This window comes from Lepisma saccharinum, chromosome 10 (assembly GCF_977018435.1).
Source record: "Lepisma saccharinum chromosome 10, izLepSacc3.1, whole genome shotgun sequence".
Taxonomy (NCBI): domain Eukaryota; kingdom Metazoa; phylum Arthropoda; class Insecta; order Zygentoma; family Lepismatidae; genus Lepisma; species Lepisma saccharinum.
The window spans coordinates 79,079,042-79,098,611 of NC_139238.1; the positions used below are offsets into that span (position 1 = coordinate 79,079,042).

Below are 19,570 nucleotides of genomic sequence, written 5' to 3' on the forward strand. Positions count from 1 at the left end.
ATCTTGATTTCCCTACGGTGATTTGAAGCTCTGCAACCTTTCTGTCCACAAGTGTAGCATAATTTATTTCTCTGGCAATATTTCTGTTTGTTTTCATCCCTCACCGCAAGCCGCGAGGGTGGAGGGCGTGAAACCACATGTTCAGCCCTCAAGCGCTCGACTTTCGGGCGGTCAAAACCAATGCTCACAGGGTCCAAGAAAATATCAGATTTCTTTCTCCCACTCTCTTCTTCGCATTCCTGGTTAACTGACTTCCTTAGCGACCAGCTGTAAATTTCGTCTTCCGAAACGAAAGACTTGAATCTCTGCCTTTCCAAAAACTCCGCTTGTAGCTCTAGGGCGTACTCGCTCAATTCTCTCATAGAAGTGAATGTCTTGTTGTACAAATAATCCCTAAATACCGGATTGCAGTGCGATTTCACAAAGTCAATTCTCTCCTGCGCAGAAGCCGAATTCTTTATCCTACTAAAATGCCTGTCAACTTTGCGAACGTATTCCGCCAATCCCTCGTTACCTTGTCCAGCATGTGTGAAATTAAAAACGGAAATTTTGGATATTTTCTATAGTTTAATTAACGTAAAATTTAAAGTATATACATGTCGTATCCGAACGTTCATTTCTCTAATTATTTATCGGGCCAAAACTCTAATTTTGATGTTGGAATCTCTATTGTTTGTACCTGGATGCTTTACATTTCATGAATTACATCAGGAGTACGCTTGTCACAAGGTAGACTCGCGTTACTCCAAGAAAACGTCTTAACAGGCGCTAGGCCGCCCGACGTGTACATTTCTCAACCTCCACGGTGACAAGGCACTAGGCTGCCCGGCGCACCGTAATTACTTCAAAATAACATCCAGTACAAACTACCTTTTTACCTGTAAACTGGACACCAAGGCACTAGCTTGCCCGGCAACCCAATCTCTTACAGCATCCGTTTCGGGAGACCTGTCCTCCGGTCCTAGCTAACCGAAGCAAAAACAGCCTCTCCCTTCCAAGTCTCAGTTCCAACAGCCGACCTCCCCTACTCTCATCTGGGAGTTTATATATGTTTGGTTGGCGTCTGCTGCCAACCGCCTTTCTTTCAAAATTTTTAATCTTTTAACAGCTAAACTGCCCGCCTTTCTTTTGAACGTTCGAAACACGAAGCAAGAACAGAGAGCTACATGGTGTTTATACATGGAAAAATACGAACCTAAAAATGCATAATAAATTGATTTACACTAATCAGACATATATATGTTTATACACTTGATTACCCAATTAATTAACATATTAATAAATATTTCAATAAGAAAAAAAAACACTGTTGCCCTGACACGGGGGCAGGGTAACATCCCTCAAAAAAAAACAAAAAACATTGCTTAAATTTGAATTTATCATATTCATGCAATATTTAACACATATTATTGTGGCTGAAATGAAATTATATGTGACAAATATATAATTTTTTGTTGACTTTCATTTTCCAGTGGGCCCTCCCCTTCCGGGCGCCCATGCTTCTGTTCTTTCTCAGGAAATTGGAGGATAAACGTGAGTTTCTGTTAAACAACCGAATACTGCACAAATATATAACATGGTAAACAAGGGTCAAATCTCCCGCCCGCTTGAATTCCGTATGCTTACAAGAACCAGCCTCAATCATGGCTGCTCGATCCTACAATGCAACAGATTGTGACGTAGGTGAAACACAACTATACCAGTGGCGTGCCCAAGGGGGGGGGGTTGATGGGGGTTATAAACCCCCCCTTTGGCCCAGTGTTCCTAAGAAAAAAGAACGTCAAAGGTAGAAAAATTTGACAAAATGAGGACCGACTACCAAGGAAAAGTATACATAACCCCTCCGAAAATCCTGGGCACGCCACTGACCTATACGCTTATCTTCACATTTCTTTAGTTCTTGAAATTGAGACAAAGTTTAGTTAAGTCTTACTATTCTGAGAAATGACCAAATATTCTTGCATTTGAGAAACTATTTCATCTCATCGGCCAGTAAATATACAATAAACACTTAATCGCTAAACTGCATTAAAATGAAGCGAGACACTCTCTATTGATTGAACTTTCACCAGCTGCGCTAGAAATAAGAGAACTCGTAGCGCTTCAGGTAACGGTCTTTGAACAGAAGAAGAGTTATCCTGAGTTTAGCATATTTCGCGGTGTTTTTCGCGTTGTAAAATTCGGTGTTATTCTTTAAAAATTGCATAATTCGCTTTATTTCTTCATGTCCCTACCTATAACTAAAATGGACAAGAATTCAAGAGATCTTGATTTCGTGTCGTATATAATAAGTAGTGTGGTATTCAACAAGTAATTAATTTACGTTCTAAATTGAAATCCTATATTACCTTGATATTATTACCAATTCGATTGTTAACTCTAGTGCTTCATGGGGAAAAACAAATTCAATAGAATTGTAATACACAAAAATGAAAAAAATATCAGCTCTGTTTCAAGATATTAATACTTACCAGTAGCTCTGAAATTACTTCTACATTGAATCGAGAATATTAACAAAATAACAGATAACTAAAAACGAACACCTCTCAATACATGGTTTGTGATCTTCTGCCCGGCTAGTGAGTAGACTAGAGAGTATGAAAACTAGCAGACGGTTATTAAGCATGTTACAATAATATTATGCACTAGAAAATGGCGACAGAAATCACTAACCAAAATCTGTCCACGGCATTCTATTCGCGTGGCCACAATTTCCATGATATGCGTGAAGTTTGTTCTACCATAGCACGAAACGCAACGACTGGGAAACTGGTTTGTTCTGTGAAAATCGTCTGCTACTGACAATGCGTGTGCCTGGTGGCTTCAAACTGCACCCGTTCGGAAAATACAACATCATTTTAACGGGGACCGATATGAAGATAGTAAGATGAGTGTGTCTTACCTGCTTGCTTGCTTGGTTTCTTTAGTGGCTTTCACCTGGATTGGCGTGTTTTTTTACCTGTTCTGAAAATGTAATTAAAACGAGCAAAAACGTCTACAATAGTTTATTTCTGCCAGAAGGAAGTCTTCCGCTGGACCCCATGTGGAAACTTTCCATAAATAAAACACTCCAACTGACACTTCCGTCCAATACATTCCTGAAGTCTGTAAAATAACTAGCTTCACACAGGGTTCATGAGGCCAATCATGTTCGTGTCATTGCGGCAAAATCCTTCACATAAAGTTTTGAGGTATGATAAAAATCAGAGATCTTAGTTCCTTAACCTGAAGCCATTGTCCCATAAACTCGCAGAACACAATTAATAAACATGTAATTAATATCCGAAGGAGCGAAGCACTGAAGTACCAGTGTCACCACAGAGAAATTAATTTCTCTGTAGTGTCACTTTTCAATCTGGTTAGGAGACATGGACGTCCGGAAGGGGGGGCAAGGAGGCCCCCCCCTAGAAAATGAATGTCCACCGGAAAATTATATATTTGACACACAATTTCATTTCAGCCACAGTAATATATGTTAATTATTATAAATACGTTGAAGATACATGATAATTTCAGACGGAAATAGTGTTTTTTGAGGGGGCATCACTATTATGGGGAAAAATATGCCTCCTTTGCTCCCCCTTGGAAAAAAATAACTTCCTTGCCCCTCCCTGGAAAAAATCATCTGGACATCAATGTTAGGAGAGCATTGTTGCAAACACATGAATTCTAAATGTCATGAAATATTTATCTGAAAAATTACTCATATGAGAGACTACGAGGAGGATTATTATATTAATTTAAATATATTGTACAATTGCCGTAAAGAAATATTCATAGAAATAATCAGAATATATAATCATGAGCATAGTTATATTTATTTATAATGTTTACTTTCAATAAATTTTTAACCTTTTTATATATATATTTCAGGTTTTCAATAGGTCATCACCATGAATGTGAATATTGTTTGCATTACTGTTCTTTTAAGTAGAATAAGGTAAGATTTTATATATATTATACAAAACAATTTTCTAGAATCATATATTTATTTCATAGAAAACAATGTCCCAAGTAACCAAAAGTGGTTGGCCCAACGTTGGGCCAAGGAACTGAAAATGGTTGGCCAAACGTAAGAACATACCTTTAGACAACAGTAATTTTGGCTGTACGGTAACATTCTTATTCGTACACACGGATTTTCAAAGAAAATGCTTTAATATCTGAAAGGAAATACACTCTTTTGAAAATGTTTCTTTACAATTCAATAACTAATATCAGTAGGAACATAACATCTTACCCAAATTCTGTATAACCAATGACAATAATAAATTAAATGAAACTGAAAGAGAAACATGCCATTTTTGTACAACTTTTCTTTTCGTACACTTAATAATATAAAAGAAAAACGTATATTCAGAGCAAATGACTGACAGTTCTAATACTTTGATGCATATCCTTTGGCTTTAATTACTGCTTCACACCTGTTCTTCATAGAATTAGCCAGTTTTCGACATGTTTCAAAGCTTATTTTATTCCACTCTGCTTGCACAACAGCTTTCAACTCTTGTTTGGACTTGACGCCTGCTTTATGGACTCGCCTCTTCAAAATTGGCCATAAATGGTCAATGGGATTTAAGTCTGGACTTTGAACTGGTGTTTGTAGTAGTTTGGGCACATTCCATATTAGCCAATTGATGTTAACTCGCGCCTTATGCTTACTGTCATTGTCTTGTTGGAATCTGTAGATAGGCGGCATGTCCATTTTTTGGGCACTCTGCTTTACATTGTTCTTCAATATGTCCAAATAGACATATGCATCCATGATACCATCAATAAACTGGATGGTACCAACACCTTTGGACGACATACAGCCCCAAATCATTAATGACCCACCACCGTGTTTAACTGTTGGAACTGTGTTAATGTGATCATTGTTTTTATTTGATTTTTTCCAGATAATATTTATCCCATCTGACCCGTATATATTAATCTTGGACTCGTCTGACCATATGACATTATCCCAAAATTCCTGGTCCTTGTGGATGTGCTCTTTCGCGAATGAAAGTCTATTCCTGCGATTCACCTTATTTGCATACAGCCTCTTTCGTGCTATTCTGCCATGATATCCATGCTTCCACAAGGCACGTCGGACAGTTTGATCGGACATCATCTTGCTAGCAACATTTTCTACTAACGGTCATAACTGAGGAACACTTAGTCGAGGGTTTTCTCACACTCTTTTTAAAATAAAGCGTTCATCACGTTTATTCAACCGTCTCTCTTTTGGTTTTCTCGGCACATTCTGTGTTGAACCTTCCTCTCTAAATTTGTTTACTATGTATTGAACTGTGGACTGTGATTTATTGACTGTTTGTCCAATTTTTCTTAACAAATAACCTCTAAGGGCAAAATTTATAATAACATCCTTCAGAACGGAACTATGTTCGTTCACCTTGCTCATTTCGAACACGCTGATAGATAGACAATAGGCCTACAACAATACCCACGCCTGCATTCCGCTTGACGGGGAGCGCACCTGCATGTTCAAACTTGTTACGAAGTTGCAAACTGCACGAAATCGCCCGAATAGTGGTGGTGCTGTATGCGAGGAAGATTGAAACTCTTGCCTGCACGAATAACAATGTTGCATGAAACAGCATGTTTTTCTCTTTTCACACAAATTATATGCTCTGTTTATACACTTTGAACATACATTTTTATTGACATTTGTTGGTGAAACCTTCATTAACATTAATTTCCAGGTACATATGAAAATAATTATATTTACTAGTAGATGACATTTTTTCCTCGGAAATTCTATGTGTACGATGTTACATACTGTAGTTCCAACATTGGCTGAACATGTGGTTTTTACGTTGGGTCAACATGTGGTTTTTACATTGAGCCAACGTACTAAAAACTAAAGTATAAATAGGTTTGTGTTCTGATATATACATAATTTACTGTGAGGACAGATGTAAACAATAGTACAAATTATTTGTGAAAAAAAATAAAAAATACACAGCACTTTCTCAGTCACATGGTATCATTGTTTTCAAGGCACTATACCTTCAAGTGGTAGCACAATAAACTTTCTAGAGTTTACTTAGTTTTGCACCTTTCATGGAATTTAGTCTGCACATAACATTATTTTTCCACCTTCATAATCATAATCTTTATTCATCCGTTGACCCAATTTTTCATGAGTATACCTGTAAGAATGTTTTTGTTCTGCTACAGCTAAACAGACAAACAATAAGCAATTCCTAACACATCTTTCATCCATGGCGGCTGACAAAGGACTGGTGAGTGACTGCAATTAAAAATAGCTTCTACTTTCATTAAAAATATATTATATTTCCATTATGTCCTGTGACTGAAATATTCGGTAACACTATTACTGTTACATGTCATTTATTTTACACTCTTAGAATTTACAGCATACTCTTTAACGTTGTCTTAACATGAGAAAGTTGTTTTTAGAACTGATTTTGACTCACTTTCCATGATTGGACAAATGTTGGCCCAATGTAAGACCAATGTAAAATTGCCAACCAACGTAAAACCAACCTTTCCCATGTAAAAACTGATGTTGGCCTAACGGTTGCGGTTACTTGTGGTATTAGGATCATGTCTGATTTGGGGGGGGGGGAGTACAATGTTTAATTTACACACACATATGAGTTATTCGCAGGTGCATTCTAGTGTGGTGTATATATTCCATTTTAGAACAGACTACTCAGCTTTCAATTTTTAAGGTAAGATTTGCATAGCCTACATTGTCAATAACAAAATAAATATTCACAAAATGATCTTATGTATGATTACATGCCTATTTTCAAAATAGTTGTTTTAGTTTCTTTAAAAAGTAAATTCTGGAAAAGATAAATGTCTGTACCTCATTCCATTATTTACACTCATATTAAAAACTTTTTACTTTGAACTGCCTCATAAAGGTTTCCAAGAGCACAAATCTAATGTACCACAATGTGGTACTATGGGTTCGCCTTAGTTTGAATTTTGTCTACTCTTTTCGGTAGATCAATAGATGTTTTGAAACATCTACTGTGTTCAAATTTTCAAACAGATATAAATAAAAATTGTTAATAAGGAAGAATGAAATGTAATATTTACAGTCACTATCTTAAGCTAAACACACTACATGCATAAATATAATACTGAAAAAAATATTTTCACTTGTAGTTTCTCTACTGTACTGTTTCAGTAGATCAATAGGTGCTTTGAAACATTTTCTATGTTTAGATTTTCAAATAGATATAATAACAAATTGTTAATCAGGAGAAATGAAAACTTATATTTACAGCCAACGTGTTGAATTAGATACACTACATACCATATTACATGTAATACTGAAGAGAATATTTCACTTGTAGTTCCTCTACTGTACTGTACAGAAGGTGCTCAGTAGGAAACCATTGAGTTTCAGTAGATTTCCGAGAACCACTGTAGAGTACAATTGGTAACAGTGGATTTTGTCTACTGAAAACAGTACAAATTTCCATCAGGAAAGAAAATATACTATTTTGTGTGTGTTTAGCTACTAAAAACCAGAATCTTTGTATGTCAAATTATTTGAGGGGAGGGGGTACAATTGTGATAAAAGGATTTAGGAGGTACTGTACCTTTTCCAAACATTTGGAAAATGTTTCTGCACCACTGGTGGTTCAGGAATAGATAAACATATTAAGATGATGTTAGTATTCTATTCAAAATTAACATTCAAGCATTATTTCATGTTTTATTTGTATATTAATACTTACTTTACAGCAGCTTTCTACAAATGAGAAGTCACGGTGATGTGGGATTGCCCTGGAAGTCATTGAAGGTCTCAGTACACCATAGTGAGATGAAAACCAATCATTTTTGTTTTACAATTGAATTAGCTCTCCAAATACATTCATTTTTATCCCAGTACATGGGTTTTCACAAGCTGAATTATTTGTGCCTGTCAAAGCTAACTTGCTAAATGCAGGTACTATACTTGATTACTTTATTCCACATGTAAAACCAGGCATTCATTAGGTTCTTGCCCACAAATTAGTAATTTTATTTACTCACTATGCCTAGAGGGTTGACAGTGGTTAAGCTGTTAACAAGTGTTTTACTTTGTTTTGTTGGACGTTGTTGCCACATTTCTTTTACATTGCTTATAGCTGCAAGGTACCTCTCGTGCGGGGTTGATTTTTTTTTCTTTGTTGTGTTGATTTGATACAGTGTTGTGCTTTTAGTTTTTTTCTTAGACTTTGCATAATGCAAGTTATCACTCACGACTGCTAGTGAAAATCCCAAGTATGAAGACAAAACTGCAGGATATTATTTCCTTTATGGAGAGCAGAGGTGCCCATCCCCCCAAATCATATCATGTGTCCCCCACAAAAATAAAACATCATTCACGCCCTCAAACCATATCGTAATCCCCACAAAGTATTTAATTATGAGAGTGTGTCTACTGAAAGTAACTTTTTCTTAGCTTTACAGAACACTATACTTGATCTGCCCCTCCTCCCTAAACAGGGGTGCCTATCACTCAAGACCACCCCTAAAATCATTCATCATAATCCCCCGAAAATAGTTTGGATGAATATGTAATAGTTGATGTCTATTGGAATGAAATATCATGTCCATATTTTTTGATTGTTTGATTTTTGAAAAAAACTTAAAGCTAGAACGTTGATTGGTTGGTTAAATGTCGTAAATTGAAATATGTAGATAAGCATATAAATAGTATTTTTGAGTGGGTTTATAAAACTCAATTTGAGTATTTAACACTAATTGTTACACAACTTAAGATAAAGAAAGAATAATTCAACCTTGGCAAACCAAATAATATGCTCCAGCCGTATGGCAGATTCAATTTGTTTCACGAGACATTACAGAACCCTAGCTAGAAATTCTTAACCTCAGGGCGATAATATAACAGGGTTCCTCTTTCAAAGAACTCCCCCCCCCCCCCGGCTACGTTTTCCTGAGGAAAATATAATTATTTTAGTAACAAACCATAATCCATAACAATAATTACTTGTACTTTATCTTCAGTGCAAATTTAAAATTTTCCTGTGACTAGTGAGAAATGCGGATTCGATATATTCTTGTCCCAAATGATGCACCTGCTTTAAATTAAGCAGTATACCAACACTAAGAATAATAATTTAAGAAGTAATGTTATTAATGAATATCGCTTATGTCTTGTAATGCAGCTATAGTATAAAACTTCACATTCACCTCAGTAAAGTGCCAAACATGCATTCTCGCAACACATGATTGCGAGTGAAGTGAGCAAGAAAATGTTTACATACATTTCTCTGCAGGCTTTCAAGAATATTTATTTAATGGAGTGTCAATACTTTCTTAAGATCCCGAGATATTTAGTCTTTTCCAGCTTCTCTTTTGGCACGTTTGGGGTCGAAAATGTTTAGATACAATATTGCTAAATGCAGTCTCCATAATTTAATGTTCGAACTCTCTTTCCACTACAGAAATCTCTCGACAATCTAAGATTTAACACTTTATCAAGAGCTTCCTATTTCCTCCATTAAATTTAATACTCGATCCTACCACAAAAATTCCCATGCTAATTTTAGACAGCATTGCCTCCTCCAAAAAAAAAAAAATTCTCAGTCTCCACACCAGAATTTCCGCAACAGTCTAAGACAATACCAAGAATAATAATCTAGTAATACACAAGAATTGGATACTTCCCTCAATTTAATGCTGAATCCCCCTCTAACTAAAATACCAGCAGTAATGTAAGACCTAGAGTTGGATACTGTCCCCCCCCCTCCATGTTTCATTCAGAAACCCCCCAGAACCCTCCTGTCAATTAAGGCCTAATATGTAAAAGTTGAATATTTCTCTCCCCCCCTCCCTTCGATAATACCCTTAAACACTTCCTTTTTAATCTTTATCTGTATTTCTTTTCTCTTTCCATATTGTTTAATTTTGTTTCTCTTTCTTTTTCTTTACCATTTCCTTCTGCTTTTCCTCTTTCTCTCTTCTTCAATTTAGCAACATCGCTTTCCTACTCCAGTTTGTTTGCTTCTACTTCAAGAGAAAACTGCCTGCTTGGGTGTTTCTTTTAACAAAGAGTACCACTCCCTTTGTTAACTGCTGGGGATATAATGAACGTGTGGACTTAAACAAGGTACGTGCTGATTTTAATTGTAACTGTCAATGTTATTGTACGAGCTTATTTCATTACATAGCTAGGGGTTCCAGTTACGTGGAGTTTCCCGGCAGATGAACTCTCACTGCCCAGCAAGCTAGCTGCTGATCCACAGGTGGCTTGACCATGAAAAGTACATCACACATTCTAATAAAAAAAAAATCCTTGGGTGCATGAAAAAATTAACCTTTACAGCAAAAAGGTTGTTAACCTTCGCCCTTAGGAGAACTTTGGTAAACTAAAATTCATTTTAAATGCATAATACAGCATATTTTCTTACAGTTTTTGCATGAAATCAAATGAAAGCTTATCAACAGAGAGTACCACATTCATATTGGAAGAGGAAGACATAACAAATATAACAATGATATCACTAGAAGAAGAAACATCAACTCCTGCAGGTGAAGAGTCTTCCACAGCATCTGCGCACGTTCCATGCAGCTGTGGTGTGTACTTATCTGGCCAGTTTGAGAAAGGAAAGCAACCTGAAGGTGATCCTATTCTGAGCCACTTACATGATAATGTGAAATTTCCTTGCACTAAACTTGGAACTAAACTTTGCACAAATAAATGTTTGGACATGGTAAGTAAAGGATTCACCATACATATTTTACAAATAGTTGCAATCAGAAGCAATTCAGCATTTTTATGAAATTATAGGAATTTATAAACACCTTCATTGTTACCACTGTTAAGATTATCTGCCAATAAGAGGTATATATAGTCAAAATTTTAGTGTCCGTTTTAATGGTTTCAAAACAATAGTAAATTTTTCCTCATAAAACAGTAAAGCATGGTTAACATAATAGTATTATTACAATAGTCACAAACAGAATTCATCTGTGTGTATTTATAATCATTGATGTCCACAATTTTTTCTCTGGGAAGAGAAAGCGCAGCATTATTAAAAGACGACCCTCCATCCCCCCAAGATACTTCAAGTTATTGCATTCCTGCATCATGATTTTTTTATACGAGGGTTGCTATTTATGTATCCGGAATAACAAACAAAAAAATAAGTAGAATTGAAAATTGTGTTATTGTTTTTTCAAAATATTCTCCCTGATGATCGATGCACTTTTGCATTCATTTGAACCAAATCTCGTAGCACTTTGTCCATTCCGATTGAGGTATCTCGAAAACATTCATTTTGAACGCATCAATCGCTTCTTCTGGCATCGAAAATCGTTGACCACATAGCTTATTCTTCACGTATGGGAACAAAAAGAAATCATTGGGTGCTAAATCAGAGCTATACGGCGGATGACCCATCAATTCAATATTTTCACCTGTCAAATACTGAGTTGTTTGGACCGATGTGTGAGAACTCACATTGTCATGGTGAAGAATGATCTTGCATCGCTGGTTGATTTTCTGATTTCCCCAAAGACTTCTGACAAACAAATGGTTGTGTACTATTCAGAATTTACGGTTCTACGATTCTCTAGTGGCACTGTAGCCACATGTCCATTCCCCCCCCCCCCCAAAAAAAAACAGGCGACCTTTAGCTTCGAAGTGCTTCTTGCACGAACAAATTTTGTTGGGTTTGGAAATTTTGTTGGGTTTGGCTCATCTTGGAACACCCACACCGTCGACTTCTGTTTGCTTTCGGGCTCATATGCATAGATCCAAGATACGTCACCTATGTAGATGTTATACATAGCTTTTGAAGCACCACAATTGTATTTTGTGAGTATTTGTTTGCGCCAATCGACACGAGCCTTTTTTGAGCGATTGTCAAATTATGCAGGATCCAACGCGAACAAATCTTCTTCACGGCTAAATGTTCATGCAATATCTTACGTATGCTAGTCATACTAATGCCCAGGGATGCCTCAATCTCACGATATGTCACATGACGATCTTGCATTATCACTTTCTGGCACAACAACTGATTTTGGACGGCCTTCTTTAGATTCGTCCGTGAGCGAATGACGGGCACGATTGAATGCACTAAACCAGTGATATACAGTGCTTTTAGATGGTGCTTTGTCGCCAAAAGTCGAAGTGAGTTGATCGATGCACTGTTGTTGAGATAATCCACATCGAAAGTTGTAGAAAATCATTGCTCGAAAATGTTCTAGAGTTGATTCTATTGTTGGCCTCCGATGAAATTTTCAAGTCCCTGTAACAAACAAAAATAGCATCTGTAAGCACAACGTTCTGGGTACATATACCATGGAAATGTCCAACTTTACGATGGATATATTAGATGTTACCTAGCAACATTAGTGTTGCCAGTTCTGGATACATAAATAGCAACCCTCGTATGAATATTGAGTGGAAGTTGAAAAGTTCTTGACCTGACACTCTTTCCAAAACATATATGTAATTTTGTTATTGTTGCTATAAAAGAGTGTTACTTTGCAGGAATCATAACATTATTTTCAATTCTCTTTAAGTCATTCAATGAACACTGACTGTTTGAAGCATTTGGGGTTTCACTGCATCTATCCTACTCACCAGTTTTTGCTGTCTGACAATTACCTAATATCTCACCTCAAACAAACTCCGAAAGGACAGACATTTTTGACAATAACCAATATCAGCAACAGAACAATTCTTGGCAGACCAGACAAGAGAATTCTTTATGAAAGGTCACAGAAACTTGAGACACAATGTGTCAAGTGTGTTGAACTTCAGGGTGAATATGTGGAATAGAAGGAAAATTTCAAAGTTCTAGATCAGTGGTTCTTCAACTGTGGTCCGCGGGCACCTGGGGGTTAATGGGGGTGAAACCCTCCAAGTGTTCCACAAAGGTTCGGAAAAATACTAAGACAAGAGCATTTACTCTTTAATGCTAAGAATGAATTATGAGAGAACGAAAATTATACAAATTTAACGTGCTTGGGGGTTCACAAGGGAGAGTGATCTCTGAAGGGGATCCACAGTCTAGGAAAGTTCAAGAACCCTGTTCTAGATCATTCCTTTTTAATCAGGCTAAGAACTTTTCAGCTGCCCTTGTAGTTCCCTTGTGGGAATTTTCACAATTTTAATCTACCCTGGCTTATAGTGAAGTTTTGCGAATATTATAGGATAAGCAGAGATGCTGATGGAATTAGTTTAGCAAAACTCATACATGAATAATATGTCCTTCAACCTTTTCAGATCGTGAAACACCTCCCCACTAGTGGACGAATAATATGCAATGCAGTTAACTATGATATTTTCAGGAAAAAGGTAAGAAAACCTCTGAGAGAGTTAATTTTAAGAGTCATGGTATACTATGGTATGAATACCTAGCAAAATATACTAGGAATGGACAAATCTTGATAAAATTATATTAAAAAAATGGGATATTAAAAAAAAAAAAACAATTATGAAATACAGGTATGAGATTTATTTATACGCCATCTGAATAAGCTAAATATCAGTCCTAATTCTATTTGAAATAAAATACTTAATGGTGTTCCAACTATTCCTGATCATACCCCAAATCTATTATCCAGAATTGCAGGAAGGTCCTACAGTCCACAATTAAATACTCAATAAAATTGTATCTCATTCGAATTACTTTTGAATGAATAGCATTTGCTGCTATGTTAAAATACAGGATAAAATGAAATATAAAGCACTTACCTGACCTTAAACTTCTTCATTCCGAATGTTACATAGGTAGGATGTCATGAAAATTAGCATATTTCTCCATATTTATCTCTAAAACTGATTTTTTCTTTTCAGGCTTACTTGTTCATTAAAAATTGCACTCCAAGATGGGTTTTCACAAACCTTTCGGCTGGAAAAGATTATTGCTGCAAGGGTGGTAAACACGTCAAATGTTCTTCCATGAAACCAGCAAAATCAACTTAATGTTTAATAACAGATAATTGTTAAACATGATAAAAGTGTCCTTCAAAAACAGTGTTTTAGTTTATGTAGTTTCAACCATATAGTTGTATCGGAAGATGAGAAAAGAATGACTCAATGCATTATATGTGAACAAGTCTTAAACTGAACACCGAATTCTTCACAAATATTGTAGAAGATTGTAAAAAGTTATGCAATAATAAATTATTTACATGAATCAAGAAGCTGTGTACATCACAGCTGATAAGTATCAAATTATTACCTTCTCATAATCTCTGATTTGCAATTTTACAATTATTCACAGAGTTTGGATGCTACAATGGTGTGCTACCTTCAATAATCTTCCAGGTGAGGTGCTGTGTATGTTTATCATCCTCTACTTCATTCTTATCATCATGCATTCCCCTTATCACAGATAACTTGGCAAAATGAACAAACAAAATAAATACAGTTATATTGATGCATACACCTGGGTTTTAAACTAGATATTACACGTCTCGGTGCTAAAAACAATTACCAAACTGAAAATGCATTCCAACTAATTTTGTCAACCAGATAATGTATAATCATTACGGGAGCTTTGCTTTGAAGCATGAATGCAAGGAATAGGTTTTAATTGATTGATTTAGTTTATTTTACTTCGCGTTTTGTGCCTCTTGGCTAATTTGCAAAGATGGAGATGAGTGATGAAATTGATGAATGGACATTTACAAACAACCAAGCCCGAGCGGGATTCCAACCCGGGACCCTTGGCATCGCAGCACAATGTGCACAAGCAAGAAATAGGTAATCAGAAATAAAGTTCAATTAAGTGGCAATGAAGGCAACTATTATTTCTGCTGCCATGTACTGCAATACAGGAATTAACTAGTACACAATTAAGCATAAAGCTATCATATCATCATATTCATATCAAGATTTGTATCATTGGCCAAGTGTGGACAGGGTTGCATATCGTATCAGAAGTTTTAGAGATATTTCACACCAAAGTATGACGTGATTTAATTTTTGTTATTTAGCATAACTTTTCTGCCACTTTTTGGCTAATTGTGATGATGAGGATGAGTGATAATATGATGAAATTGATGAAGGGACACTCACACTGTGATTCGAACCTGGGACCCCTGGTGTTGTAGCATGCTCTGATTGCCACTCCACCACAGAGGTGGAATTTTACACATGCCACTTAGGAATGAACCAATCGACAGAAATGTTTCACGCCCTACCAGCATGACAGTCCACTCAAGTCTGCATTCAACTGGCGAAATCCTCAAGTGATACTTGTTGCTTTGTACGAAATCTCCCTCAGAACTGACAGATGTTTATAAACAAGAGCATGCTTCTTGAAAAGCCCACTCACAGATTGAAACACACAATAAACTGGAACCACTGATTGCTTCCCGATCCTCACAAACTTTTGTCACGACTTCTGCTTATTTGTCAATGCATAATGAATACAGCACATACACACACGCATACATTGTCCTCATGGGCAATAATGTGGAGCTACAGTTACAATATGTTTGATCCGACTTTGGTTTTTGTTATTTAGCATAGCTTTTCTACCACATTATGCTAATTGTGATGATGATGATGATGAGTGATGATGTGAGGAAATTGATGAAGGTACACTCACAAAGAACATCGATGCCTAGGACACAATTCAAACCTGGAACTCCTGGTGTTGAAGTGTGCTATACTAACCACTTCACCACTAAAGTCAGCTAATATGTTTGAGATATGGGATATGGATATTGGATTAAGGGTTCATATCAGCATACTGTATCATGATTGGATATGTGTTACAGTGACAAGATATATGTGTAGTGTGTGCAATGAAAACTAACACTAAATTAAGTACAGGATGCAGTCAGTAGAGCATTTAAGTAGAAAATTTAGTTCCACGGATTTATACGTTGATTGCTAACTTGAAGAAAAGAAAGAACAAACTTTGTTTAGGAAATGCAAAACTAAGGAACAACAATTCTATCATTTGCAACACAATTCTTAAAGTAATCATTTCAAACAAGAGCATGGAGTAAAAAAAAAGGAAAAAAATAAAATAAACTTCAGCTTGGTTACAAATGCATCATCTTCAAGCATCAAAATGGTCAATGATCATATGCAAATTTTACAAGACATTCATAAATTATCAAAAGTTGATCTAATAGACCAATGTAGATGCAATAACTCAATTGACAATGGTAAGATCTATGAATTGAAAACTGTCCACTGCCTATGATAAAATTCCAGGCAGTAAAGGGCCACTTACAACACAAATAATTTAACTGTTAAAATTTTTTTATTAGGCACACCAGCACCAGTACATTATGACAAACTGGGTTACCACAATTGATATTACAATATACAAACTATATTAGTAGTAACAACTTACTATTAACATACAATCTGTACATATAAAGTTCTATTATATACATGAGGCACAAGTTACAGACATGGACTGTACAATACATATTTTTTATATTTAACAATAGATATATATTTTGATTTTGTTTTTCCATTTTTATTCCTTTAATTTACAATTGAGCCTGTGAACCTCGCCATGAGGTCTGTCCGAAGTTCATGTGTGCATAGCCTGTCGAGTAGCCAACACTCCCATACAGCTCGGAGCCAGGTCCGGATTGAGGTGAGTGGTTACCCTGTGGAGAAAAGGGACTTGTTAGTATACTCTACCAATAAGAACTATAAATAGTGTCAGCTCACTATAAAGTCTGTCTAAATCTAGGTTTGAGTTCCCTCCTGACAGATGCATAATCGAGGTGTTGCAGATATTAGGGGCGAACTCAGAAAATACAAGTTGCCGGAATAGGCAGTTTTCTAAATATCTGTCCTATTGTAAAGCAGGTACACTGATCTATTATCAAGCAAATTTCAGAGTATTAGACGCGAGGCACAATTCTGTCAGACATTGCATGATATCCTGTAGTTTTTCAATGTTAAAATGATACAACAATGAAAAATCTAACTTTGTCAAGTTCGCCCTTAATAATATGGAGAAACTAGTACTCACTTTATCCGCGAAACAGTTTTTTCTTTTGTTCTATTAATTTCAGTGGCCACTGCCACCATCCTCGTTGGAACTCGCTGTACTGTTGCTTGGCCTGCGTCCTTTGTTTGTTGTTCTCCGGCCGCCGCTAGGTGCCACACACTCGTAGACACCAAAATCAAGGAAACGCATGCCATAATGCACTTCCCGCACGAGCTGAACGTGGATAGCGGACAGGCACACCACACCTGGATTCCCCTACTACAACAGTTAACGCTGGGAAATAGCAGCAGACGACACGGGCGCAGACGTACAGTTAACAACAGCGCACCTAGCGGCAGCTGGAGAACTATAAACAAGAGACGCACGCCAAGCAACAGTACAGCAAGTCCCAACGAGGATGGTGGCAGTAGCCACTGAAATTAATAGAACAAAAGAAAAAACTGTTTCGTGGATAAAGTGAGTACTAGTTTCTCCATATTTATATACTACCGCGTCTCTTTTCCCAATTATGAATTCACCCTTAATATCTGCAATGCCTCAATTGTCCGCTATTGGAACATTCTGATGCTTGTTTGTTTTGTTTGAAGTTAACTTTTATGCACATGTAGGCTAATTGGGACTGAATCTACAGTTTAAAGTGGGATCTGAAGCATTATGTGCCTCCACGTGTATCGAACCTGGGACCCCTTTATTACAAGGTGATGATGTTCCATTAAGCCAGCGGGTCTCAAACTTTTCGAACCGTGGAGCCCTCAAAGTTTTTCTATGCCCATCAGAGCAAAATTGCATTTTTAGAGCCAGTGGAAATTCGGAAATTACGTTTCTGAGAAGAATTGGTTTTAGCTAACACAACACACACACTTAGTGTTCCTTATGTTCTAGCATCTAGTAAAAAAAAAAAATTAATTACTTCATGATATGGTATCGAAAAAATGCTCTTACAACTGCATGGTAAGCATTTGTGTGTTTCAATTACTGAACTTGTTTCTTCTCCTTACAAAATTCTTTCAAATCCAGCTCTACGGAGGAGAGTTGCAGTCTCATGTGACTGCACCAAAATTCACTCAACTATAGTACATCAAACATGGTAATTTTCCAAAGTGTGAGACGTCATATCAATAAGATTTTTGTCAGATTCGTAGATGCTTCCTTCGAGCTTTTCCAGGAAGTCATCGACTATTGGGAACATAGCAAGCTCACAGTTTCAAAAAAACATTCAGCCCTTAACTGCAACTTTCTCTTGAAAGCACGAATTTTGTCAGATGCAATGAAAACAGTAGCATGCTTTCCTTGCAGACCTAGGTTCAGTTAAATATGAAAGTTTGATTTTTCACGAAAATCATCGTGGAGCTTCTACAGAGCTCACAGGTTAGGTTCCAAGGAGCACGCTTTGAGAATCGCTGCACTAAGCCATTGGGAAGGTCATTTTGTTGCTAATCAGATGAAGAGCCAACAGTAATTTTTAAGGATGGCTTTATGCATGACACAAGGTCCTTAGTGTCAATTTTTTTTTCATTTTTTAATAAGTGACTTTGCTAAACTTTCACCTATGATATAATAAGATTTTATGTCTATGTCTCTAAAGGCTTTATTCCAAAATGCTAATTCAAAGAAGGAGGAAAGAAAGTGTACTTGTGTTATACAAAGGGCAATTTATTTGAGACTAAACCACTTTCTATTTCTATCCACGGTTATTTTAAGTTGTTTCTACTTCCGTAGATTAATTGCAACAATGAAAATGAACAGTGAACCAATGATATACATCAGACCACATCAGTTTGCCATATCTTTTTATGAGGTCCACCTTAATATACATAAAACCTCTAACATTATTTTGATGGGGGTTAACTATGGTGTAAATATAATATGGCAGGTGATGAATTGCTCAAGTAGTTACACACCCCTGACACAGATGATGGAACAAACACAATAACATGTCCACACCTTACCCAGAACAAATGTTGCTAACTTAGCTCTTTTGGGGCCACATTCTGGCTCTTTTGCTGTCTTCCAAAGCTCCTAAAATCGTGAATTATGGAAGGAGCTTTATAGTTCCATGAAAGAAATTGTACATATTTTTAATAAACACCGTCCCTGCATGATTACCAGGCAATATACATCACATTTCACAGACCTAGATTGTCATTCCACCCTGTACTGTAATTTTATGTTATGTGTTTCTACCACTGGGTTATCTACATAGAATTATGTGTATATAAGTGAACAGAACAAATTACTAAGAAAAATATCTATAACTAAGGATATTCACTTTTTAAGCCAGTTGCAAAGTGGCTCTCTAAAACCTGTATTTGTACAAACACTTTCAAAAAAGTTACTTGCGCACTGTATGCACTCCTACAGAATATTCAAACTCATGATTCCTGCTATGAAAGCATGTTCGGTTCAAGTCTCAGTAAGGGCACATGGAAACTGTTTCCGGATGACAACTGTTAGTACTACCTGAATGTGCTATTTAGCTCCATTTTAGATCCAATGCTAATTTACTGGATCAGAAGTATCATTTCAAATTAAATCAACTACTGGCTGATACTTTACCGGAGTCCAATGTAGATCACAAATTCTACAAAAATACCAAGCGACATTATCAATTTGATTTGTTATTTAGC

At 36.4% G+C, this 19,570-nt stretch overlaps 2 protein-coding genes across 5 annotated transcripts in view; one reads left to right on the forward strand and one right to left on the reverse strand.

The window, feature by feature from the left end:
* The first annotated feature begins 6,657 nt into the window (after nt 1-6,657).
* LOC145994400 (follicle cell protein 3C-1-like) lies at nt 6,658-13,982 on the forward strand. The gene is made up of 4 exons (XM_083130524.1): nt 6,658-6,701; nt 10,409-10,709; nt 13,235-13,306; nt 13,808-13,982. The coding sequence occupies exons 2-4, from the start codon at nt 10,416-10,418 to the stop codon at nt 13,934-13,936; spliced, it is 495 nt and encodes a 164-aa protein (XP_082986650.1). The 5' UTR covers nt 6,658-6,701; nt 10,409-10,415; the 3' UTR covers nt 13,937-13,982.
* Nucleotides 13,983-16,216: 2,234 nt separating this feature from the next.
* Nucleotides 16,217-19,570, reverse strand: part of jbug (filamin-type immunoglobulin domains fbug) — a 304,098-nt gene continuing 300,744 nt past the window's right edge. For all 4 annotated transcript variants that reach the window (XM_083129980.1, XM_083129979.1, XM_083129981.1 and 1 more), the window contains one exon: nt 16,217-16,593. In XM_083129980.1, the coding sequence (XP_082986106.1) occupies nt 16,471-16,593 (123 nt within the window). In that variant the 3' untranslated portion in view covers nt 16,217-16,470. The remainder of the gene's footprint in view (nt 16,594-19,570) is intronic.

Bases quoted from the DNA above. Each gene is read 5' to 3' on its own strand.
- LOC145994400 (XM_083130524.1), top strand. From the start codon at position 10,416: ATGAAATCAAATGAAAGCTTATCAACAGAGAGTACCACATTCATATTG. The intron at 10,710-13,234 runs GTAAGTAAAGGA...CAACCTTTTCAG, and splicing joins CAAATAAATGTTTGGACATG to ATCGTGAAACACCTCCCCAC. The intron at 13,307-13,807 runs GTAAGAAAACCT...TTTTCTTTTCAG, and splicing joins ATGATATTTTCAGGAAAAAG to GCTTACTTGTTCATTAAAAA.